Source organism: Protopterus annectens, chromosome 4.part0, assembly GCF_019279795.1.
Source record: "Protopterus annectens isolate FY-2018-M chromosome 4.part0, PAN1.0, whole genome shotgun sequence".
Taxonomy (NCBI): Eukaryota; Metazoa; Chordata; order Ceratodontiformes; family Protopteridae; genus Protopterus; species Protopterus annectens.
In genome coordinates this window covers 1,700,171,135-1,700,196,642 of record NC_056733.1, presented here as the reverse complement: position 1 = coordinate 1,700,196,642, position 25,508 = coordinate 1,700,171,135, and the positions used below count along the sequence as shown (strand labels likewise).

General features: G+C 41.6%; 1 protein-coding gene across 5 annotated transcripts in view; it reads left to right on the top strand.

The window, feature by feature from the left end:
* The window catches only part of RMND5B (required for meiotic nuclear division 5 homolog B), a 993,687-nt gene that overhangs the window by 924,939 nt on the left and 43,240 nt on the right, over positions 1–25,508 (top strand). For all 5 annotated transcript variants that reach the window (XM_044069428.1, XM_044069429.1, XM_044069427.1 and 2 more), the window contains exon 9: positions 13,272–13,426. In XM_044069428.1, the coding sequence (XP_043925363.1) occupies positions 13,272–13,426 (155 nt within the window). The remainder of the gene's footprint in view (positions 1–13,271; positions 13,427–25,508) is intronic.

Sequence of the window (25,508 nt, the reverse complement as noted above, 5' to 3'; positions counted from 1 at the left end):
CCTATACCTAAAAATGTAATACCTAAATCTCAGATTTAGTTACTGTGGTCAATTGCCAGAAAAGTTATTACTTTGAACTGGAAAAGTAAACAAGATTTGATGTTTAAAGATTTTATTAATTTAACAAAAGTTGTTTTTAAAAAAGAACTGCAAACCATTTGTTATAGAACTCATAACATTACTCATAAAAAATAGCATGGCAAAAATTGGAAAACCTTTTGAACAAATACTGATAACTTCTCATGGATAAAATGATTGTTTATCATGGATGAATGTAAATATTGTAAATAGTTTTGTTATTGTTTTACTGTATTTGTTATATGTACATTTGCGTATGTTTATAATGAAAACAAAATAAACATGTTTTTGAAAAAAAAGAAATCATACCTCATGAGGCAAGTAAAGGATGGAGTAGATGCAGGTATTAATACAAAGAGGAACATTCTGAAAGAAATGTTTATCATGTACCATTAACATCATCGTCTTACAGGATGTGGCTAAGGGTGTGGAAGAACAAATACCCACCCAGAGCATTGCTCCTTAGCTCACTAAAGAACACTGATTATGGAGGACTGACTGTGTTAACTAAAACTTCTCAGACCATAGTGTCAGTATGGTAGAGGCAGACTAGTTTTATTAGTAATGGCAAAATTAATGCACTTATTGTTACAGAAGATGATACTGGAGTATTTTACACCTAGTAAACAAGATAAAATGTGATGTGGAATCAGGAGAACTTGTGTGTGCATGTCATAAGTACTTGGCTATTGATCTGTGAGGATGTTAAGAAGCCTCGTCTTACATTCCCATGGTATTTTAACCCTTATGTTTTGCACATGAATAATCTAGAGGCAGGCAGAAAAGGATGTGTTGGGACAGTTACTTGTTGCCACTGTTTGAAACATGAGTGCTAAGCCAGGAGTGCATTAATGGTTTCCCATTCCTTTCTCTAAATTTCGTTTGAATAGAGTAAGAGAGGCACTTCGGTTTATATGTAGTGGAAGACTGTTCCAAAGAAGAGATATTCTGTTTTTGTTACAAAAGACATTGAGATCTTCTAAGCTGATGATCATGCAACGATTGGGTTTGCAATATGTAATAGGTCTGACAGGAAAGAGTATTAGTCCGCCTGTATCACAAGAAGAGGGACAAGGCTTTGAGATAATCTGCATAGTTTTATCATTTTTGCCCTTGATAATTTTTGTTAGTGAGAGTTGTGATTGCTTCAGTTGTGACAAGTGTTTGGACAGGTACATACTGAATCGGGGTGTTATATTCAGGCATTGGCCTGATGAGGGCTGACTACAGTTGAATGATTACATCCATGGGCCTGAATGGCATACCATCTGGTATTAGTTGTGCAACGGAAGGGAACTTTCTTACAATCCTGGATATGTAGTGATCAAAGGACTGCTTGTTCTCAACATAGGATCCCAGATTCCTGATTACAAGCTCTACTTTCAGGGGTGTGCTGTCAGTGTGATGGGAAGTTGTGCTTGATGGAAGATGTAATTATACATTTCTTGACATTTAGTTTTAGTCCACAGTTTTGATACCAGCTGTTTGTTTAGGAAAGGCTCTGTTGGTGGATTTTGGTGCCCCTGGGGAGTTTATGATGGCACCAGGTTTGCAGTTGTCTGCAGACTTTGTCAGCCATAATCCCTTAAGTCCTTAACACATATGTGATGTGGAATGTCACACCTCTAGCAGCCTGCACACATCTTGCATTCCAGAGCATTTTCTGAAAAATAAACTTAAAAAGCTTAAGATAAATGTAAATATTTTGTGAACAATAAAAGCTATTAAAACTAAACAAATAGCAATGTTATCAGCAAGAAGTATTCTTTTCGGTGATAAGTCGGTACATTCATCGTCTTTTCCAAAACACTGTAACATGTTATAATGCACACAAACCCTAAATTACATTTTTTCTAAACTTTCACAAACAAACGTTCATATCTTGAAATCTATACAGCCTTCACTTATATTGTTAGAACATTTTTGTTAACCAGACATGAGCTTTCACATGACAACAAGAAATTCATAAGTGCATGCTTACTGAGATATTTACAGAAATATGAAAATGTATGATAAATTGTATGAATACCAATAGTAATACTGGATATCTCTCAAATATTAAGACAACTTTCTTCAGCAACATCTGAGGTTTCATCTAATGTCATGCAACAGTCTGAAAGTCACTTTTTTTTGAAGTGTTAAGTACATATAGAAATATTGCTTATTTTCATAATTACTTATAAACTATTAATACTTTCAGTATGGTGTAATATAAACCAGAATTTTCAGTGAATTGTCCTGTTTCAAAACATGCACCTCAATAAAATGTAGGCCTCTCTGTTATGAAGATATGAACTTAAATAAGCAAATATTAATAATAAGTGGCAAACAAAGATTAATTTCTCCACTGCAGGACATCCGACCTAGACTAACAATCTTAATGTCATTTTGTTAACTCCTCAACCTTTCTAATACAGGAGCATGCCAGTCCGTCAAAGGCAATTTCAGAGAACGCAAAGAAAACAAAGCCAGTTAAAAAAAAAAACGGTTTTGACAATAGTGGTGATTTTCTTTTTTCTCAGCAGTTGTGCAACCTCGGAGTTGGTATATTTCATTTTGTGGAGCACCCCCCCCCCCACACACACACACACACAAAAAAATGTTCACTGAAAGCGGTTATGTTTCTGTTTATTTGTGATAGGTCATTTGGTGGAGGTAGTATTTATGAATCAGTTTGCTATCCAGTGAGTTATGTAGGGATTTACATTTAGTTGGCGGAGTTGATCTTGATCCCTGAGTGTGGAATGATGAATTCCTTTCTGAAGTCTAGATTGTGCTGTGTACTTATTTGCCCTCATCCCTTGCTTCAGTAACCTTCTCAAAGTATTCAACCAGGTTAAGAAGACAGGATCTGCCTTTGATGAACCCAGTCTGGCTTGCGTCAAGAGTTTCTAGGTTACCTACATCCTTGTTTATTAATTCTATAATCTTTTCTGTAGCTTTACTGATGAGGTTGGTCAGGCCTATGGGTATGTAATTAAATTGATACCTCAACTTTGTGCAAGACAGTGACTGTTTGTTTCCTCCATTCATTGAGCACGAAGCATGTTTTGCAGGCTGATATTCAATAATCTCTTTAGTGGGTATGACAAGTCATGTTTCAGGCTGAGCTGTAGGCAGACCAATATATTATCCGGCCCCATAGAAGTTCTTGGGATATTTGAGGAGGAGTGTTTGGAGGGGCCATCACAGAGGCAGCCAAGAGGGTTGCTTGTGCCCTCACTGGATTCTTGGCAATGAGGGTGTGTTTATGGTTTAATCCTTCCTGCTGAGCAGGGGATGAGCTACACACATCAGCAAGGGGACTGACAGTGATTTCCTTCTGTGAGTGCATGCTGCTAATAAAAGCTACCACTAGGTGATGGCTTAGTGAGCTAAAAGCCCACCAGCCAGGGATTGTGGCTACATGCATCCAGCTCCACCTCACTCTCTACCCTGGAGTGAGCCTGCCCATCCTATCCTACCAGCTGTGTGAAGTACCCAAGCTATTAATTGAACTCTGGTCACATGGCAATAGCCTGGGATGTATCCATTTATGCCACCAGAGATGGCCACTGTTTTTAAAATTTGTGGAAAAAAAGTCCACAGTGCAGCAAATGGATTTTACTTTCCACACCATATAACTCGATCAACAAACTCCTTTACATCAACAGCTGATAAAATGCACACACTGCATTGTGACAACTCTCACTCATATCAAAAGCAGAATTGGGAAGTATAACAAGGGAGTTATTGCTTATATTAAAAACATTTATCATGTTACAACCCGAGAAGATGATGTCTTCATTTGCAGTGTGCTGTGCTTCTACTTTCCTTCTGTGTAAAGTACTGGCTAAGCATTCACATTTTCAGTAGTACCAGCTTCTGCAAAAGGTGCAGTCTTCTATTCAGATGGTGTGAGGTAAACAATTTTTTTTTTAACACAGGAAGTCATGTCTGTTTATATACTGCCACACATCTCTGTGCCAGAATTAATGCACTTTTAATTTGCTTTTATCCACCATTTTGAAACCAGGAGTTCGTGGTCAACCCATTTTGGAATTTTCTTCCCAGAAACTAACACTGTTGTCTTACTCTCAGTGACTAAAGTGCATTGCAAATCATTTATGGGCATCTGCTGGGTCACTCCATGTTCTATGTCTGAAGTTTCTGTGAAGTGTGCAGGCTGGCTGTACATTCCTTATCTGATGCATTTTTACACCTATAATTTCACCAATTCTACAGATGTTTAGCAAGCACAGCCTTACTGTCATATGGGGTAATAGTGCCCTGCTACCCTTCCATGGCAGTCTGTTATAGCCACAGAGCTCGTCCCACTACCTGTCTGTAGGTCCAGGACTGCCTTCACACCCATAGGCAGGACCCTTTAGTTTTGTGGTGTCACAGTTACTGTGGCACAGTAAGGGAAAGATCACTTGAAAAACTGCTGTTCTCCTCCGGTTTACTTCAGCTACTGAGCTCAGCCTTTTTCTGTCTCTATTTGAAATGTATATTCTGCTGATTTGTTGGTTTGTTTTTTTCTTCATATTGGAAAATTGTATGTATTTGGAGTTTTATTTCTCTTTCAGTGCAAGGGTTATCCAGTTTATTTTAAACTGAGTCCAAGTTTATGTGGGGTATGTGTGTTTTATGGCAATTTGTGACTGCTTAACTGAGTTTTTGTACTAAGGTCATTTTAATGCAATTCCTTTCATTGCCCCATGCTGCTAGAACTGTTCGTTATTCACAGGTGTTATTTCCATTGATTTAAAGCTTCTTTTGAAAGTTTTGACAGGAAAACTTGCTGTTTTTGCATTTTTTTTTCTTTGGGACCATGATTATTTGAGATAATGAAGTAGATTTGCATCATTTTAAGGCTTTTTTAATTTAAATTGTAATTTTGGTGTCATTTTGTTTAACTATTCTGACAGGAATTTATCTTAAGTTTTTTATTTAATTCTTTGTCTGAGACTATTTTAGGCTGTTTCTCTTCATGTGGGCCTGAAACTAGCCTTTACTAAAATTGGGACATCTGTGACATGTACTTTGTGCGTTGTACTACACTGAAATTGCTGTCTTTCTTCTCAGTGCAGTATTCAATATGGTGTCCCTGTAGAAATAGACTTCAGATTGCTATTTGGAGGGAGAATACTGTGATTTGTCCGTTTTCTATTGGTTTGACTGTGCAGCCAGTATTTGTTGTTAATCTGGCTAGTTTTTTTCCCCTTATTTGATGCAGCGGTAGCGTTGTCGCCTCACAGCAAGAGGTTCTCCTGTTCGATTCTCGGCTGGAGCGCCTTCTGTGTGGAGTCTGCATGTCCTCCCTGTGGTCGAGTGGCGTTTGAAAGACGTGTAGAACGGCTGGAGCGCCTTCTGTGTGGAGTCTGCATGTCCTCCCTGTGGTCGAGTGGCGTTTGAAAGACGTGTAGAATGGGCATGCCTTCGTTGAAGGTTAGGAGTCGAGCTGGCACCTCGACACCATACAAATCTACTGCCAATCATTAGCAGACCGGAGTTCCACTGTGGCGACCCCTAACTGGGAGAAGCCGAAAGAAGAACAACATTTGATGGGCTGAGCCACGGGTGCCTCTCTACTTCCCCCTCCCACCATCTACCCTTGTGCACCTAAAAAAAAAAAAAAAAATATATATATATATATATATATATATATATCTGCCTCAGCCTATGGCTTTTGACTCCACCTTAGCCTCAGCCTTGGTCAGGTTATTGAACTACTCTCCTTCTGTTACCCCCAGACTCCACTTGAGTCTGTGTGCTTGGTACAGCAGCTAATCAGATCAGCTGTGCATGACATGAAGATGAAATGCATTATACCACTGCCTGTTTCTGGTATGGGAAAGATGAAACTTTTAAGTGCAGGGAAAGTCAGGGGAGCACAGCCTGTCACCAGTGTTGATGCATCTCCTCCTGGGGGTTTTCCCAGTAGAGTAGTGCATGCTAAGAAGAGTTGGAAGACTCACCATGTGGTAGGTCAGCAGTCTGTTTTCCCACTGGAGATGGTGGCTGTGGCTATAGCCATTGTTCAGACAGTTCATTATGGGTTGCATACCCAGATTATGAGTAGCACTGGCACTTCCACCTTGTGTCAGTCATCGAAGGATCCTGATTATGAAGGGGATCCAGTGTCGGACGTTTCGGTCCTGTCTGAGTCTGTTCATTCTACTACCTCTGACAAACAGGTTCAGGAACTCATATAGATGTTATCATTTACCCAAATGCAAATGCTGGCTAGATTCAGGGATGTATTCAGTTGGGAACAGTCCTCGGCTGTTCCCAAAATCAGCAGGGTTTTTGATATTTTTGAGGATGAGGCTCCAGATGTGGAGACCTTTCCTCAGTTGATCTCTGCTTTTAACAAAGCTTGTAATTCTCCTCTGCTTATTGAGACTCTGTCTAAAAAAAAGTGTTTTAAGAAATTCAGGGTATGCTCGGCCATACCTGGCCTCCAAGACCCCTTCATTGTCCCCAGCAATGATGTCTAATAAAAGGGCTTTGTCTTCTTCAGTTCCTATGCCTTCAAATAAACTAGGAAATGTCTAGAATCTCAGGGAAGGAAGCTGGCATAGTCCAGTGCAGTGGCTTTGTGTTTAACTACCGGTAGATTATGTGAAAGTTTGTGTTGAGATGTACGTTATCTGCTGAGAAAATTTTTTTAAAGAGTGCCTTGGAGATGACTGATAGTATTGGTAGAAATGCAGCATTGTCAGTGGTGATAAGGAGGTGTGCTTGGTTGCATAGCCAGAACTTTTCTACCGAGTTAAAAATTAAATTTTAAATGCTCCACTTGAGATTGTGTGTTTGGTACAGTAGCTAGCCAGATCATTAAACACCAGGATGAGAGAGGTAAATTAATGCAAGGGGTGTTGAAAATGTTTCATATTCCCAAGTTTCCCTCTAAGCAGGATAATTTTCAGCGGCCTTACAAACAGAAGTCCCAGCCAAACAAAAACCTAAGAAACGGCAAGACAATTAAGCGTAATAGGAGTTCCTTTCCCAAAACGGATAATCCCCCTTCCAACTTATGACTCTGCCAACGTTTCTGACAAATGGGTGCTCAGCATTTTTGGCAGGGGTTACAGATGGCAGTGGAAAGAGCATCGTTGTCCATTTAAAGGAGTTTCCCTGCATCTGTCAGTGAACTTGGGAGTCCTAGAACTAATTCCTCCTTTTGAAAGAATGAGAGCTTTCTACTCCATAATTTCACTGGTCCCTAAAAAAGAGCTGTTGTGGAAAATGGTGTTGAACCTTTCATTTCTGAATGTATTTGTCAAGGTCCCCATGTTCAAGATGCCCCCCCTGCAATGTTTCCCTGGATTTGAAGAGCACATATCATCATATCCCTATTGTTTATCACTTCAGGAGATTTCTGAGATTTATTGTGTCTGAGTCACACTCTCAGTTTTCTGTATTGCCCTTTGGGCTATCCACTGCATCTCACATGCTTACCAGATGCCTTGCCTAGTAGTAGCCCACAGTCAGACTCTGGGCAACCACATTTTTCCATAGTTGGAAGACTTGCTGATCTGTGCAGAGTTTTGTCCAGATGTTTGGATTCACTAGGAAAGGTCTCAGCCTTACTGCCTCTGCTAGAGTTCAAGTTGAACCTCTGAATGTAATGTCTGACACTCTCACAAAGACTAGTCTTTCTGGGGTGCATAACTGACTTTCACAATGAATAGTCTTTCTTCCAGAAGGTAAGATCAAGTCTTACCAGATGTATTTCCAGAACTCTCCAAGAAAAATATCACTTCAGCAAGAGAATTCTTAATTCTTGGACAGGTGGAGTCCATGATTCTCATACCACCACTGTCCCATTTTTCACATGAAAAAAATTCAGTGGTATGTCTGAAATTGTTGGACTCTGCACCCTTCATCCAATGGATTTCCAGTTGTCAGTGCTTTCTTTCTTCAGACGAGAGTTTCATTGATGAAGAGATCAGTTGATATCAATCCTGGACTTCCTTTCTTCTCTCTGTTGCCAGTGCCTTCTGTCCAGACAGATTTGTCCAGCTTTGCTTGGGGAGCTGGATCAATGGGGATGCTAGTGCAAGCAGCTTAGGGTCCAGTGATGCACAGAAGCACATCAGTATCAAGGCAATGTTGGTAGTGATAATACGCTTTGAAAGTATGGACTGTGGGTCCTCTTCTGTTGGTTACCTAAAACACCACAGTGATGTGGTACCTCAACAAACAAGGGACTTAAAAGGTCATACCATCTGTGTCAGTTTGCATTGATGGTCCTAGGGGCTGGTTTTACAGCATTCTTTGACTGTTCAGTCATCCTACACCCTGTCAGGGCAGAACACCGTGACAGACAGACTAATCAGATCTTGGGCAGGTAAAGATAGTGGGTTTCCAGGATCAAGTCCAGATGGTGGGAATGCCTCAAATAGATCTATACTCTCCTCTCAAGAGTGACATTTGGATACATTCTGTTCCAGGCATCCTTGCAGCCATGCTTGGAGTACAGAGACACACTCTTTCCTAGAGACAGGCTTGTTCTTGTATGCATTTCTACCCTTTAAACTGATTTACAAGGTACTGCTGAAGGCTTAGAAGGAAATGCCAGAGATCATTGTGGTGATTCCCTGTTGGCCAAGGTAGCCTTGGTACTCCCTTTTAATTGTATTGGCCAAGGGCTTTCTCACACACTGGATCTCCTCACACAGTCTCAGGAGCAACTGGTGCACACCAGTTTCATCTAACAGCCAGGATGATTCAGTCATGACTTGGCTTAGGCACTTGTTTTATGAGGATGTGCAGCAAGTGTTAAAGGAAGTCAGAAAACATGTTCCTAGAAAATCTTAGAAAACCTTATCCATTTATAAACATAAGTAGTGTCTAAATGTAAACAGATGGTCCACTGAAGTTATTATCCCTGTGGTCTTGAAATATTTGTTTGAGCTACTTCAGGATGGCTTATTGTATGCATCCATTAAGGTACATTTAGAGGCTACCTGTGTTTGTTTTCCCATGGATTCCCCTTTTCTTCTATTGGTAAAACAATTCATGAAATGAGTTTTATATACAAGACCCAAATTGCTCTTTTGTGGGACTTCAACTATGTTCTTGGAAAAAGTAACCTTACCATCTTTCAAATTTGCAGCGCAAGCTAATCTCAAGTTCTTAATGTGGCAAACAGTTTTGCTTATTGCTCTGATATCTGCAGAGAGGGTTTCTGAGCTGCAAGCTCTAATGGTCGGGCAACTTTACCTGATTTTCCACAGGGATAGGGTTATGTTATGCACTAGTACTAATTTCATGGCAAACGTTGTTGCAGAATTCGCTCTTGATCCCTGTGATCTTTCCAAAACTTTTCACACTCAATCCCTGTGTTCTTTCCAAAACCTAAGAATAAGGGAAAGGAAATACTTCGTAACTTGGTTGTGCATTAGCAGCTTGGATACTACCTTGACATAAAAATCCCTTTAGGAAGGCCAAAAGGCTTTTTATTTCCTTCTCAGGGAAGAAGAACGGTCAACCTGTATTTAAGCAAACCATTGCATATTGGTTGTTTTCTGGTATTTTTATGTTACATCAACCATGGCAAGGTGCATCCAGACAAGGTAAAAGGCATATTCCATCAGGGCCTTTTCCTGTCCATGGCATATTAGAAAGGAGTGGACTCTGACGTAAGTTGATCCTCCATACATACTTTTACAAAGAACTACTGGCTGAATTCCTTTTCCAAATCTACAGCAGGCTTTGTGAGGGCCATTCTCCAGGGGCACCTGGACCCTTATTCTTCTCCCAGGTTGAGTAAGCTATGGGAAGCTACCCATATGTCAGTAAGGCAATGTGTTTTATGAACATAGTACAGTTATGCAAGTCTACTTACCTGTAACAGATGTTTGTAGAACACACTGCCTTACTTGGCACTACTCTCCCTCCACCCCCCCCACTTTTTGTTGGATGTATATAGTTTGTTGATAAGAGTTGCTGCTGAGTTTTGTTCTGTAGCCTTTTTGGTGTGTGTGTGTGTGTGTGTGTGTGTGTGTGTGTGTGTGTGTGTGTGTGTGTGTGCGCATTTGCACATGCATATGTGTGTGCATGCACGTGTTTGTTTTGTGTGTGTGGGTTTGTGTTCATGCGTTTGCATTTGTGTTTGTGTGCGTGTGCATTTCTTGTTTGGAATATTAGGTGTTTGCAAAGGTTTACTATTAAAATATCGAGAGAGAAAAAAAAAACAGTACTTAGCAGCAAACTAGTTAGCCAAAAGTACATATTACCTAACGGTCCTAATATCGAAAACCAGCTGTTAATGTTGAAATTGTCGAACATGACATTTTACGGCACTTAACAGCAATGCAACCCTTGCCGTAACTCCCTAACTACTACGCCTAACATCCCATTTATGCAGGGAGGCAAGCTCCCCTGCACCCCTCACACCCCCCAACTATATATTCCAACTCCGTGATCACACTACAGTGAGGAAAGGGATGCATTTCCCTAACCGCACTGTACCGCGATCCCTGTACATAATCAAATGTTAGTATTTGTGAATGCACAGTACATTCGCAAATATAACATTCAATTATGTAGCTTGCACACATGAACTATTCGAACATCTGTAGTTCGAATAGTTCATAGGCGTACAGTGCTACATCGAAATTTCAATAGTACACCGTTTGCAAAGCTTGCATTTTTATCTGCTTTTCCTGCTGGATCCTAGAAAATGTAAGAGGCCTGTCTGTGGGTTTAAAGGGCAGTTATGGTCCTGCCAGATTGATCCTTCATACCCACAGAAAGGCAGTGGGAGGAGTTCTGTGCTTTGATAGTCTTCCGGAGGGAGTGTTGCAGGGCACTGCTACCCCATATGGCAGTTAAGCAGTGTGTTCTACGATCATCTACTTTTTACAGTTAAGTAGAACTTGAGCAACTGTAGTTTTTTTTGCTAGCAGCTGCAGCAGGCACAGAGATGAAACCATCAGTACTAAACCGATATTCAACTTTATTGCAGTAGCAGTGTTCTGAGACTGGCAAAGTTGAAAGAATTAAAAGAATAAGAAAATTCTTTAACTTGACATGTTATTCAACTGAGTTTGCATCAGCAGTCTGCTTCAGGGGTGGGTGTGTGTGTGTGTGTGTGTGTGTGTGTGTGTGTGTGTGTGTGTGTGTGTGTGTGTGTGTCTGTGTGTGCAAGCGCGCGCGTGTTCAGTGGATTGCACAACTTGCATAACAAAATGTGTGCCTTTATATTTATTAGTGTATTAACAGTAAGAAAAAACAATAATACTAGATTTTTTTAATTCTTATGTTTATACTCGTTTCACATCTCAGTAAAACTTTATACAGCTCACTGTAGCACGAGGCAGAGAATAACTTTAAAATAGCCAGATTAATAAAGGTATTTTTTAAAATCACCTTTAAAAAGCAGCTGTACAGATAATCCATTTTGATAGCACTTAACAGTGATTGGCTGTACAGGTAGCACATTTGCTTTTGATAGAAGATCAGAAGGGTATGAGTTCCGTTTCCACACTAGGCACTTAGAATCAGCAGTGTCAGTGACTTGACAGGCAGCACACTCTCCCTTGGTACAGAAGGTTGTGGGTTCTATTTCCACACCAGCTAGATCAATTGCCAACACTGCAGAGCAGCATGAGGAGTGCTGCACTCCTGAGTGTTCTGTACTTCAGATAAGACATTACACCAAGACTCCATCTGCTTGAGTTGGTTGCAGCTCAGTTAAATATAAAAGATCCCGTGGCACCTATCAAAAAGAGAAGGGAAAGCTCCCTAATGCCACGGCCAAATTTCCCTTAATGGTATAAATACCATCTCAGGTCTTCCCCAAAAAGAGGCTACTAACCTAGTGGGATTAAACCAGCCAACAAAAAGATACATATATTCATAAAATAATTTCTAATATTGACCATGTATTGCAACTTGGGGAGTTGGGGGGGGGTACTGCATTCTTGAGGTGTCATTCTTCATAATGAGGTCCCAACTGTGTGAGCTGATGCACGTTTAGGTGGATGTAAAACATTCCATTATAGTTATTGATGAGAGATGGTGAGTTTTCCAGATGATATGGCCATATATCCCCTAGTCAGTATGAATGCCACATGGTGGTTCCCCTGAAAGCAGGCTCTACATAGTGTGTCTAACAAAGTCAACAAAAAATAAGATAGATATATAGATAGGCCTACTAATACCCTCCAAAGTTGGCATTTTAGGGGAATACCAGATCTAGAGGCAGCAAGGCCCCATGTCAGGCCTTAGATCTCCTTTGGGTAGTCTAGTATTCCCCAGTAATGCCCACCATGTTGGGTATTATTACTTGTCCACCAGTGAAAAACATTTTGTCAGTGTAATATTTGAAGCTATTCATGAAAGAAGCATTGAGCGTGACCTTTTTTGTGGTATTAGCAAGGCATTTTACAATGCCTCGACTCGATTGAAATTCAAATGATGATGCTGATAAAGAATGACTAATTGACAATCAGAAGATGGTGGTTAATAGCAGTTTTTTGTTGGTGGAAGATGACTTTGGTGCCAGTGTAATTGAATCTCTTTTATTGTATGTATAAGGACTGCAGAAGAGACATAAAGAGCAGAAGATAATATGTAGTAACTTGTATCATTAGGATGTATTGCAGAAAGTTCATGGGAACGAGTGTAAACCTGAACGACGTAGATGGTTATAGCATTTGGTTTTCAGTGCCATAAAAAGCAATGTGATACACTTAGGGCACAGGATATTAGTTTCTTTTTTTGCCAGGGCAGGAGTATGATTTATGCATGGTTCCCAGTCTGTAAAAGAACATGGGTAAATTTTGTGTTTGAGAACTTAAGATACAGCTGTGAGCGAGGCTGATGTTGGATCAATTTGGTTCATGAGGGGTTGCTTTGTCGTGATGATGAAATGATGCAGACAATGTAGTGTTCCCCTGTCTTGGAAAACTGGGTCTATTTCTCGATACACAAGCTTCAGAAAAGACATGAAACAGGAAGGAATACAGTCAGTCGAATGTTTACTAAAAGTAGTACAGAGGAGTTCGATGATTTGAATTACAGCTCAAGACCGAAAGGCATTAGCATGAGTATAATGTAAGAAAAAATGCAGAATGACTTGCATTAGCTGAATAGAACTTTATTTTAAAATCTGATATTTTATAGAGACAGCTGACTTTTATTGAACTTTGTAATATTTTTAACTGTCATTTATTTCTCCCAATTTCTTCAAATAGATTGAGATTGAACTGAGTAAAAAGTGTTGGTACCATTCAGTCTTTGCCTGCCCAATTCTTCGACAGCAGACATCAGACTCCAATCCACCCATGAAACTCATATGTGGTCACGTGATCTCCAAGGATGCTTTAAATAAGCTCATTAGTGCTGGCAAGTAAGTTCTTTACACACTTAATGATTTACTAAATAGGCATATACACATTTCCAGTGGTAGTATTTACCTTTCAATATTTCAGATGTTTAATTAAAAACATTATACCTATAATGGTATCTTGGTGGGAGAAAAACAAATGTTTAGTGCTTCTCTGAGCACTTACTCTATTCATCACTTACTCAGACCCACAGTTTCTTTACTCTCTTTGAATGACTAACAGTACTAGTTCATTCTAACCTTGGCTTTTCACTGGGAAAACCATTTTTGTCATAGTGTAGTCGCACTATAGCTGACAACAGTTCACTGGGCAGCAAGATAACGAATTAATAAATCTCGATTTGTGAAGTTGAGGAATCTTTTTATGTTTGCATTTGACAATTCTTTTCTCTTCACTACTGATTTCTGTTACAAAGGTTTTCTTTCATTTTTGTTTTCGGTGCATACATTTTGGTTAGTTCTGCTGGTTTACAAGAAGTGCTTTAAGAATTGTCTCTAACGTAACATCTTCCTGTAGATGCTAAGGTGTCTAGTGTCGGTATCTTTCACTTGGTGTAATGCAGCTGTTTGTTTCTTTTATTAAATGTGTCTCTACAGATGGACGAGTGTTATTGTTCTAATTAATAGTAAAAAATAATTGTTCTAATTCTCATTAGAATAAGAACACTCAGTGCCCAAGTTGAAAGTGTTATCCTTTCACAGCTTATCACCCCCTCATTCCCCTTTTGAGTTTTCCAGCTTTAAAAGATTGTTATATTCCTATTGATCCAGATTTCAGATGTTTCTTAAAGTTTTATGTATCTGTATTTCACTATCAGTTCTCTGCATCACCCTTTCATCTTTCCACTGCTGCAAGGTATTCTCAGTGTCTAGCTCCTGTTGTAGCCCACTGCAGACTGCAAGTTATTCCCATTTTTTCTATAGACAACTTGCTCATCTTTGCAGAGTCCTACAAATTGTAGGGAATCTTTCACAGGGATCTTACACAGACTGGGGTTCCAGGAGAACATGCAAAAATAATTTTTAACTTTTCAGAGGATTTTTTTCCTTTGGTGTCTCCTAGACTCAGTTGAAAGAGCTTTTTTTTCCATGGGAAAAAGGTAGAACTGTATCTAAGTCTTTTCCTGAGTTTTTGCACTGACTGCCTTCTCATTCCAGGAATTTCTCGGGATTCTGGGACTCACGGCATCTATGCTTTTCTTGACTGAAAAGTCAGTGGTACATAAAGTCTGTATGGTCCCAATATCAACATCACCTGACTTTCCAGATACACATTTTGGGGTTTGTTAGAGAGATTCTTAGCTGGAGAGACCATTTTTATCAAGAGTCCAGATCTCCCATTTTGTCTTCTAGCTCCAACATAGACTGAGACAGATGCCTCCAACTTTGCATGAGGAGCAGTGGCTGTGGGGATAAAAGTGCAGTGGCTCTTTAGAACCAAAAAGACAGACCAAAACACATAATGTAAAAGAGATGGCGCTTATAAACACTCTTAAATGCACACAATCATCTATGCTTTTCAGGACTGTTTGTAGGTGTTTACAGACAATGCCACTGTGATGTGGTACATAAACAACCTGAAGCCAGATCTTACCCTGTTTGCAAGCTAGCCATGGTAACCTAGCTATTGATTTTCTGCACAGTTTCACTCTACATGTATCCTGCATACTATCAGAGCAAACTTTTGAGGTAGATAAGCTGAACAAGACCAGGACAGATCATCATGAATGGAAACTGAATCAGGGAGTCTTCTTGCAAATTGATCCATCTGTTGAGAGAAACCTATATCTTTTTGCTTCCAGTCACATCAACCAGATGGCAAGATGCTACTCCAGGACTCCATGCAAGAAGGCTCCAAAAACAGATGAATTCTATTTTACTTGGACAGGAATGTTCCTGTTTCCGCTATTACCCATGGTCATTCTGAAAATTCAGATGGCCTCTCCAAAGATCATTGTTACTGCCTTCTGGCTCAGGCAGCATTGGTTCTCTCTTGTATTGCATATGGTCAAAGGCAATTACCATGAACGTCCACACAAACTCCACCTTCTCATACAAGTCAGTGGGGTGTTTCATTACTCTCAACCCCAAACAAGTACAGTTGACAACCTGGGTGAAAGAATCTTAATAGTTTTTGGGCCTGTTTATTTCTGGGGTATGCAGCAGGTATTGAAGGAGGCAAGAACACTTGTTACTCAAAAATTATATATTGGTAAATGGGGAAAAGTGTTGTTCTTGGTGTTCTTGGTGCCAAGATAAGAACCAGCACTATTTCTGGGCTGATGTCTGTCTGGTTCTGTATTATTTGTGTGAGTTACTATCCCATGGCTTGGCTCACTCCTCAGTCAAGACTTGTCAAACATTTCAGCATGCCTTTCCATGGATTCCCCTCTTTCAATGCAGTCTGATATGAAAATGTTTTTGAAAGGGCGTTTCATACTAAGCCTCCTAGGAACAGGTGACTCTTCCTTGGGACCTTAATTTTGTTTCGGAAAAACTTTCTCTTGATGTTCATATTAATCACTGCTATAGTAGCTTTGGCTGTATGGGTTATATCCTGCCATGTGTACAACATCTGGCAAGCTTTCAAAGCTTTAGGGTACCTTCCATGTGCCCAAACTGTTAGGCAGCTCGAATTGAGCCAACTAAAAGGCAAGTTTGGACATGAAGACCATCACAGCTTTACTGCTACCGAAGAGTACGCTTCTCTGAGGCTTTCAAGGATCGACAATTGATTGTGCTTTGGTTTGCTGGGCAGGTAAATTCCTTTGGAGAAAGTAGTTTACTTCATTTGATCTTCAACCTGTGGGTACCAGATCCGTATCAGAGCCGAGCCAGCAACTTCACAGGCATCTGCTTCAAGCTCCTCCCCATGCCCATAATACACCACCACTACCTTCCAACCCTCAGATCTCGTTTGCCGTGGCTTCCAACGCATCATGATTCTTGAGCTCCAAGTTGTGAGTAGGTCTTTTTCAAAGTTATTAGTGTTTTTTGTGTGTGTGCTGGTAGTATAGGTTTCCTCCCTTCCTCCCCTTTGCTGGTGTGTCGAGTGTAGGTATTGTCTTAGTTTTAGGTAGTTTGTAGTAGTTAGACTTTCACCTCCCCCCTCAGCCTTCTGTGTGCTTGTCTGAGTGTGTGGTGAGTGGAGTGTGTCTCTCAAAAGTTTTTTTTTCTTCTTTAATGAGGTATGGCTAATCTCCCTAAACAGATTTTCAAAAGATGCACTGAATGCAGCCACAAATTGTCACCTGCTGATGACCGCACTCTTTTTGTGTGCTTTGTTTGGGTGCAGCCCATTTAGCTACTGACTGTAGTATTTGTGCAGGTTTTAACCCGTGCACCCTTAAGGATCAGAGGGCGAAACTAGTTATGAAGGGCTTGCTCCCTTTTATGGAGGTGGCCGCCTCCTCTTCTGCTTCAGTCATAGCTGCTGCTGTGATCACATCTCCTTCTACTCCTGTCCTTGCTTCTCCTCCCTCCCAGGCTGGGACTTATCCTCCTGCCTCTAAGTCTGTGGAAGCGGAGTATAGAAAAGGCAGGGAGAAGGAGAGAGCACAGATCTGAAAAGAGAAAGAGGTCCCTGGACCTTTTGGCTCCGACCGGACCTCCAACCAAAATTCAGCCTAGGCACCATGACAGCCCTCTAGAGCCTCGGTTCTTTGACCTGCCCGGTCAGAATCCATAGCTTCAGAACAAAAACAAGAGCGAACCTGCGTAAGAATCACTAAAACAAACTCTTATTTATTTGAAGCGCTTTTCGTGCACTCAATGAGCACACTTCATCAGAAAAACTATTAAAATACACAAGTCAGGTTTATATAGACCAAACAATCAAGTTTTCAATTAAACTTTCAAATAACCCGCCTTTCTTTTTCTTAAAGCTACAGACATATAAGTAGTTCAAAATGACATATAATAACTCTTCGCTGTAAAAATATATATATAAGCTGACACTCAATAGTAACTAACCTAAAACTAAGGTATTATATCTACATATGTATGCATATAATATCAATTTATACACTTTATGTATATTAAAAGTAATGTAACGTACATTATGTAGTTAAACTACCAATGTACAATAGTACTTGGTGCAAACATATGTGTCTGTATAACCTATGACTCCATAAAGTCAACAGTTAGTAGAACCCTTTAAAAACATACACATGAAAAAGGAGAAAAGTAAAAAAAACAACAAAATTATAAACAAATTTATAAACATAAGGGCATCATTAGCATTTCAAGCTCTTAAGTTTTAGTACACTAGCAATTGAGCAGGATTCATTTAGACCAGGGAAATTATAAGCATTAAGCTTAATTTGCCATTCTAATTCCAATTCTTCCAACTGCAAACAAGTTAGACCCCCTCTTTTAGTTTGGTTAACCTGGTCAATAACTGCAAATTTAAAGCTATGATTACTACACTTTAAAATATGTTTGGCAAGTGCATTATCTAATTTCAATCTACTAATAGCATATTGATGTTCATACATCCTTTCACGGAGTTTACGCTCCGTTTTACCCACATAAAATGCGGGGCCCCTTTGGCATTTTGCCACATAAACAACCATTCTAGTATTGCAGTTAAATCTGGCTTTAAATTTAATATGGTGACTATTAACCAACAATGAATACAAGTTGTCCACAAATTTACAATAATTACAATCTTGGCATTTAAACATGCCAGTGATTTTAGGAGGCACCCTTTGTTGACGTTCAAGTAAGTTTTTAAGATTATAACCCCTCTTATATGTAACACTTGGGCCACCCCCCAGTTTAACACAAATATTGTGGTTAATACCAAATAATTCCCAGTTCTTCTTGATAACCTCAAAACACGACCGACTATGTAGGTTGTATGTAGTTATCACGCTAGGGACCTTCTGTGTCTCAATTTCACGCCCAACTATTGGAAAGATATCCATACCTTCTAACTATTTTCAACAACGGGTATTTGCTTAAAACGCAACAAAGGTTGATATTTACCATTTGTTCTCTTAAACTGGATCTCATGTATTAAATCGTCTAATAAGGTAACTGGATAACCTCTGTGCAAAAACATTGATTTTAAAACTTGACATTCATGCACAAAGTCACTATCCTCACTTAGGTGCTGCTCGCACAAGTTGTCCTTTAATAACAGAACGTTTTTGATGGTATGGATGACAGCTTGTGAAGTGCAAAAAGGAATTGGAATAAGTTCTTTTCCTATAGATAGTAGCTGTAATAATACCTAATTCCCTATTCTTTGTAAGCCATACATCCAAAACTCATTGAGTGCACAAAAAGCGCTTCAATTAAATAACAGTTTGTTTTAGTCATTCTTACGCAGGTTCGCTCTTGTTTTTGTTCTGTGACCGTTTTATAGTTTCTTAGTTTGTTTTTTTGTTTGGTTTATACAGAATCAATAGCTTCGTCGCGGTCCACCCGCAGTCTCTCTGAAGATGACATGGATAAAATGATGTGGAGATTTATTCGCACACAAATTCAGATGGGAGTCTTGCAGGCCCCCACTCCCTCTGGAGGGGGTAGCTCGCTTCTCTTCTTTACACCTATATCTCCTTCTCTGAGTCAACCCCCGGTTTCAGAGTACATGGATCTGAGAGTTCCCCTAGTCAGGGGGTCGGTGCCGACGGTACCTGTTTCCTTGACGCCGGCAGCTGCCTGGTGCGTGTCAGATCCGACTAGTTCAGATCCGAGTGGCTTTTGGAGACGGAGCCTGGGTGTCTGATTTGAAGGGATGGAGATGTTTCGGTCTGCTCTGACCTTGTCGGGTCACAGCCCCCTTCTCAGAGCGCCGTCTGCTTCGGGCCTGGCTTCGATTCCCACGTCGGATCAGGGGAGAGCGGTTCCCTTAATGGTATCCCAGGAAGCTCGCTGTCCCTCGGCGTTCGACATTGTGGAAAGGGTTTTCTCCACTGGATCGAGGCCCCTGACTATATCTTCAGACTCCGCCCCGACTCCCTTCTGCTTTGTGTGTGAATCCTGTCATTTTACCACAGGGACAGCCCGTGCTCGAGGATCCCCAGATCGTTCCTCCTGGGGAACAATAAGATTTTTGCGAGTTCCCTCCGGAAAGCCCCACCGAAGAGGTTCCTCACAAGCATACATGTAAGAGGAGACACTTGGACTCCTCCCCAGAGTCCCTCACCGAAGACACTGATTTGGATGTTGGGGGAAGGTTCCCCCAGATCACATCCCAAGGAGGTCTCCTTCAGAGACATCATGGAAATCTTGAGCCAAATGTGAGGTTGGTCCACCCCAAAACCTTCCTCGGATGAATCTGTGTTCCTGGAGGCTTTTGGCATGGGCCCTTCTTCTTCCTGGGTGTCCCCTCCCACAGATCCATTAGTGGACGTAGTCACCTCACGGGCTTGGAAGGAACTGGACACTGGGAACCAATCCTTAAATGCCCGGACAAAATATTGAGCCCCTCTGCAGGCAGACCAGCTTGGAATAAAGGGTCCCCTGTAGACGCTATGGTAGTAGCAGCCACCACCAAGAAGGAACTAGCCCGGGAGAGTTCCTCTGGTTTATGCATCAGCAACTTTTTCTGTCAGGGTGCTGAACTATCTGGCCCGTGTTACTCGACTACAGCATGACCTGGTTAAGGAACTGGCTGAGTCTCCCCCAAAGTCCATGTCGCAGGAGGACAGGGCTACATTCTACGTGAGGATGGCTACCTTGACAGCAGTTTCAAATATGTCTATGCGACTCCTCTCACACACGACCAAAGGAGCGGCTAGGGCAGCTGGGTCCAGCATGTCCATGAGGTATGACACCTGGCTCAGATTGTCAGTTCACGGAACCCTTCAAGGCATCTTTTGCAAATGCCCCGTATGATGGCTCTTCCCTCTTTGGTAAGACCATCCATGACACCTTGGTCCAGAGTGAGAAAGATGGGAAGACACTGTCTGCCATCGGAATCTGCTTTTCAAACCCTCAAAGATCCTTTTCCTGGAATCAGCGAGGGCAAAAGAAAATGTGGTTCCAGAAGTCTCAGTATTCCCGGGACACTCGGGGCCCTTTCTCCCCTAGAGGCAGAGGGGGACAGGATAGATGCCGGCCCAGCAGCAGAGGGGGTCTGAGGAATTTTGGGTCTCGAGAACCGTTCTCAGACAGGCCTGCACAGCAACCCTGAGGGGTTGCCCGACTGCTCTGCTCTGGAGGCAGTCAGGGGTCATCTGTCGTTGCACCTGGTGGCATGTCATCAGACCATTGGGTGCTTCAGATAATTTCCAGAGGCTATTCAGTCCCATTTGTGGTTCTTCCTATGCCTTACAAACACCTCCCAGATGTACCACCTGCACAAAGGGAGGCAGCAGCGCTAGAGGTTTCCAAACTGCTAACGAAATGAGTCATCAAACCCGATCAGTCCGGATCGGGCATCTACTCCAGGTTCTTTTTGGTGCCAAAAAAGATTGGGGACTTGAGGCCCATTCTGGACCTGTCTACTGTGAACCTGTCAGTTGCCAAAGACAAGTTCCGGATGGTCACTTTACAGTTCATCATGCCGTACCTGTAAGAGAATGACTGGATGTGCTCCTTTGACCTCCAGAATGCTTACTATCACATAAAGATGCACAGAAGCTCCAGGAGTTTTCTCCACTTCTGGCTAGGAGCCAGTCATCATCAGTTTAGAGCCCTACCCTTTGGTCTCACCACAGCCCCCAGGGTGTTCACCAAAGTGATGGCAGTAGTAGCGGCTTACCTGAGGCTTCAGGGGATTCAGGTCTACCCTTACCTGGACGATTGGCACCTTACTGCTCCCACCAAGCATCTACTTTGTCGGACCAGAGACTATTTCCTACAGCTTGCACACTGTCTAGGGATTACAATCAACACAGCCAAATCTCTTCTGAATCCTGTCCAGGTGATAGAATACACAGGAGCATGGATAGACACATTACAGACAAATGTTTTCCTGACCTTTGAGAGAGTTCAAAATTTAAGGATGCATGTCGCCTTCATTTACCAATCTCACCTTCCCTCATCAGAGCCTGTCTTAAAGGGCCCTAGGTTCTATGGCAGTGATGATAACACTTCTACCATGTGCTTGATTGCATATGCAAGTACTGCAGTGGACTCTAGCGGTGCAATGGTCTTTGCTGGATCTTCCGTTACCAAACCCGATACACCTCAGCAGAGTCTGCAGGTTGTCCCTTCTTTGGTGGACGCAATCTTCGGAAATCTTGGAGGGACGACCTTTTGTTCCAGCCCCTGCTCAAGCCACAGCCAACTAGGGTGGGGGGGACATTGTTCGGGACAGACAGTCCAAGGCATATGGTTAGTTTGCATATAAATGTTCAGGAGATGAGGGCATTCCTTTTAGCATTGTAGGCCTTCATGCCTTTCTACCTCTGGGAACCATTGCAATCCAGTCAGACAACATATTGGTGATTTGGTATATCAGCAAACAGGGAGGGACCAGATCTTGCCCACTTTGTCGCGAGGCCATGAGAGTTTGGGAATGGGCGATCTCCACTGGTCGTTTTCTGGTAACAAAGCATACTCTGGAGAAGTCCAACATTCTAGTGGACAAACTAAGCCAGACTATTCTGATGCCTTATGAGTGGTCTGTGAATCCTTCAGTAGTGGAGCAGATCTTTCTAAAGTGGGGTCTGCCTTGCTGTGATCTCTTTGCATCTCCTTCCAAAGTGAAGTGCAGCGAGTTCTTAGCTCTGAACCCCTTGCCAGGGGAGTCCCTCAGAGACGCTCTGGTCCATGTTTGGCCTCTCGGTCTTATTTATGCTTATCCTCCTGTACCCCTAATTCTGAAGTTCCTACAGAAAGCTTGTCGACTGGGGAGCAAAGTTATCCTCATTGCTCCGTTTTGTCCTCGCCAGGTATGGTTTCCCTTCCATTGGTCTCATCTTCTAGCTCTTCCTTGGATCCCATTCAGGATCCCATTTTGCAACCCTTGAAGGTCCCTCATCCGAATCTGGACAGTCTGAATCTCACAGCTTGGCTGCTCCAGTTCCCTTAATTCCTAGGACTCCCAGATTGTCTTCTTCGGTCAGGTCTATTCTGGTGGCAGCTCATAAGTCATCCCAACAGGAAGATTTATAGCAGCAAATGGAAGCCTTTTTCCTTTTGGGCTTCTCAAAGGAGTTTAGATCCTTTCACGGCTCCCATTCCACCTGTTTTTGATTTTTTGGCAAATATTTTTCAACAAGAGGCTAGTTTATCTAGGGTCAAGATTCAACTTTTACAAACAAAATTGAATACAAGTTGCATTTGTTAGATGTTCATAGACAGTTACAGTTTTATTTGCACAGGACCAAAACTTTTCGTAAATCTGACCAGTTTGTGTTCTTTTCTAAACCTTTTTTGGGTAAACCTATTTCCAAGGTGACCATTGCCAGGTGGATCTCCCTATGTATCCTTCAGATCTACAAGGATAAAGGTTGGTCTCCTCCGGGTCAGGTTAAAGCTCACTCGTCTAGGTCCATGGCTACTTCTACGGCTTTTTGGTCGAGAGTATCCTTAGACGACATTTGTTCTGAGGCTACTTGGTCCTTATCTTATACCTTTATTTCTCACTATAAATTGGATTTGATTTCTCGAACGATAGCATCCTTTGGTTCCGCGGTGCTCCGGAATATCCTTCCATGAGGGCCACCCAGGTGTTTAGTAGCCCACAGGTTGAAGATCAAATGAAGTAAACTACTTCAGATAAAGAAGTTATGTACTCACCATAACGTCCATTTGTCTTTAACCTTCCCTCTGGCCTTACCATATGGACAGCATTCATAGCTGTTTTTTTATGTGTGTAAGGTGTTTTGGGATCAGGGTGTTCAGTGTAGGGTGCAGCAAACTTGATCTGAGGGTTGGAAGTTAGTGGTGGTATATTATGGGTAAAAGGAGGAGCTTGGAGCTCAGAGCAGATGCTTGTGAAGTTGCCGGCTCAGATCCAATACAGATCTGGTACCTACAAGTTGAAGACAAATGAAGTAGAACTACTCAGATGGAACGTTATGGTGAGTACATAACTTTTTTTCATAATTTTGTTGTTTTTATTATTTTCCTCTTCAGGAAAGTTATCCAAAAGCTAGGAGTGTTGTGTTTTAACAGACTGTCTTGAGAGTGTAACGTACATTTAAACAAAGAGCTTGTATTCTTCTTTCAGTTTAAAAGTGGTGCAAAGTAACTGAAAACATATTTTTTCCTGTGGAAAAATTAGTTATTTTACTTTTGTGGACTGGCATAGTGTTTAATTTAAAGTGCTTTTTTTCTGTGGTTTTCTGTCAGAATAACTTTTGTGGACTGGTAGTGTTTAACGGAAGTTGCTGCTTCTCTTTCTTTCTTTCTTTCTTTATTTTACATTTGTTTACCAGGAAAGTCCAACTGGGCACAGGTCCTTTTTCAGCAGAGTCTCTGGCAGAAAAGCTCCAGAGTTAACATTAACAGTAAACATACAGAATACAATGTACAAAAATATATAAACAGTAAACTATACAGTACAATATACAAAAATGTATAAACAGTAAAAATGTAAGTACATGTGTAGAAAACGGACAAATCAAGATTGCATAAGTAAGTAGGACTGTAGTTACAAGGTTGCTCTGAGACAGGCAGATTAGTACATAGGTGCCTGCAGGAAAGAGGAACCATTTCTGGTTTGGTTTGACTATGGGACAGACTACTGGTCCCACTATCAGTCATTCTTCCAGCCACAAAAAGAAAAAAAAAATAAACAGTTTTTACCATCATAACAGGCTATCAATTTGCTTCAGCCACAGGTGGGTGACAGCTGTGGCCATTTGTTGTACTTCAGACCACTCACCCTACCTTGGATCCTTCTGGTGTAGCACCTACAGCCACTGTGGACTAGCTTGACCATCTCCTCTGTGGCTATTGGGGTTCTCTCAGTGGGTAAATGGAAGCCACTTTTGCCTGTCCTGGGAGAGGGAATAGGGAAGGTTTCCCTCTTGTGCAATGATGCTGTGTCCATCCCTGTTGAAGCTGTTGCTGCCATTAGTAACATAATTTGCCCCATTTTTCATGTCAAAAAGAAACAGAAAACCATACCATGCATCTACTTCTCCTCAATTTTATTTGGATAGGAGTAGTTTACATGGTCTGTCTCAGGGTTTAATTCAGGCTGTTGATCCTTCTTATAAAATAGTTTCTGGTAAAAAGAGGGATTCCCCAGGGAATGCAGAGATCTAAGCAATGTAGTTCCTTCTATTCAAAGCCAGGGAGTGCTAAGCCACCCCCTCATGGTAAGAACTCACAATGACTTTACACTTCCACCCCCTTTCTCACCCCACCCGCTCTTGACCCTAGGAGGAAAACTCTTCATCCACGTAAGCACCTGGGCCACCATTACCAGTGACCACTGGGTCTTCAACATAGTGTCCCAGGGATACAAATTTTATTTCCACCACTCTACCAACCCCAAAAGGGTTCCCAGATCTTCCCCCAAACCAGTGGGCAGAGGCCAAAAAGCAAGTCTTTTCCCTGCTGTCTATGAGGGCAATAGAGCATGTTCCTGCAGAATAGGTAGGCCAAGGTTTTTACTCCAGACTATTCCTGGTACCCCGAAAAGAAGGCACCTGGCACCCCATCCTCAATCTATCCATTCTAAACACTTTCCTGGTGATACCAAAATTCAGAATGTTCACCCTCCACCAACTTCTACATATGCTCTCTAAGGATGCTTGGTTAGCCACCCTAGACCTAAAAGAGGCCTACCTATGCATCTCAGTCAGGGAATCTTGCAGTAAATATCTATGTTTCAGGGCAGGATCACTGCACTTTCAATTCTCTGTGCTTCCCTTTGGCTTAGCCACTGCTCCCAGAGTTTCCACAAAATGCCTAACTCCTGCCATTGCTTTTTGCAGACAAAGAAATATTCAAATTTACCCATACTTGGATGACTGCCTGATTCAGGCAGACAGGAAAAGTTTGTAAATGACTTACTGACCTCCCTGGGGTATACTGTCAGCAAAAAGAAATCCAAACTAGTACCCACGCAAAAGATTGTATTCCTGGGAGCAAGCCTGGACACGGCATCCCAGATGGCATTACTTACACCAGAAAAACAAACCTACCTGACAACCTACTTCTCTCAACTAGC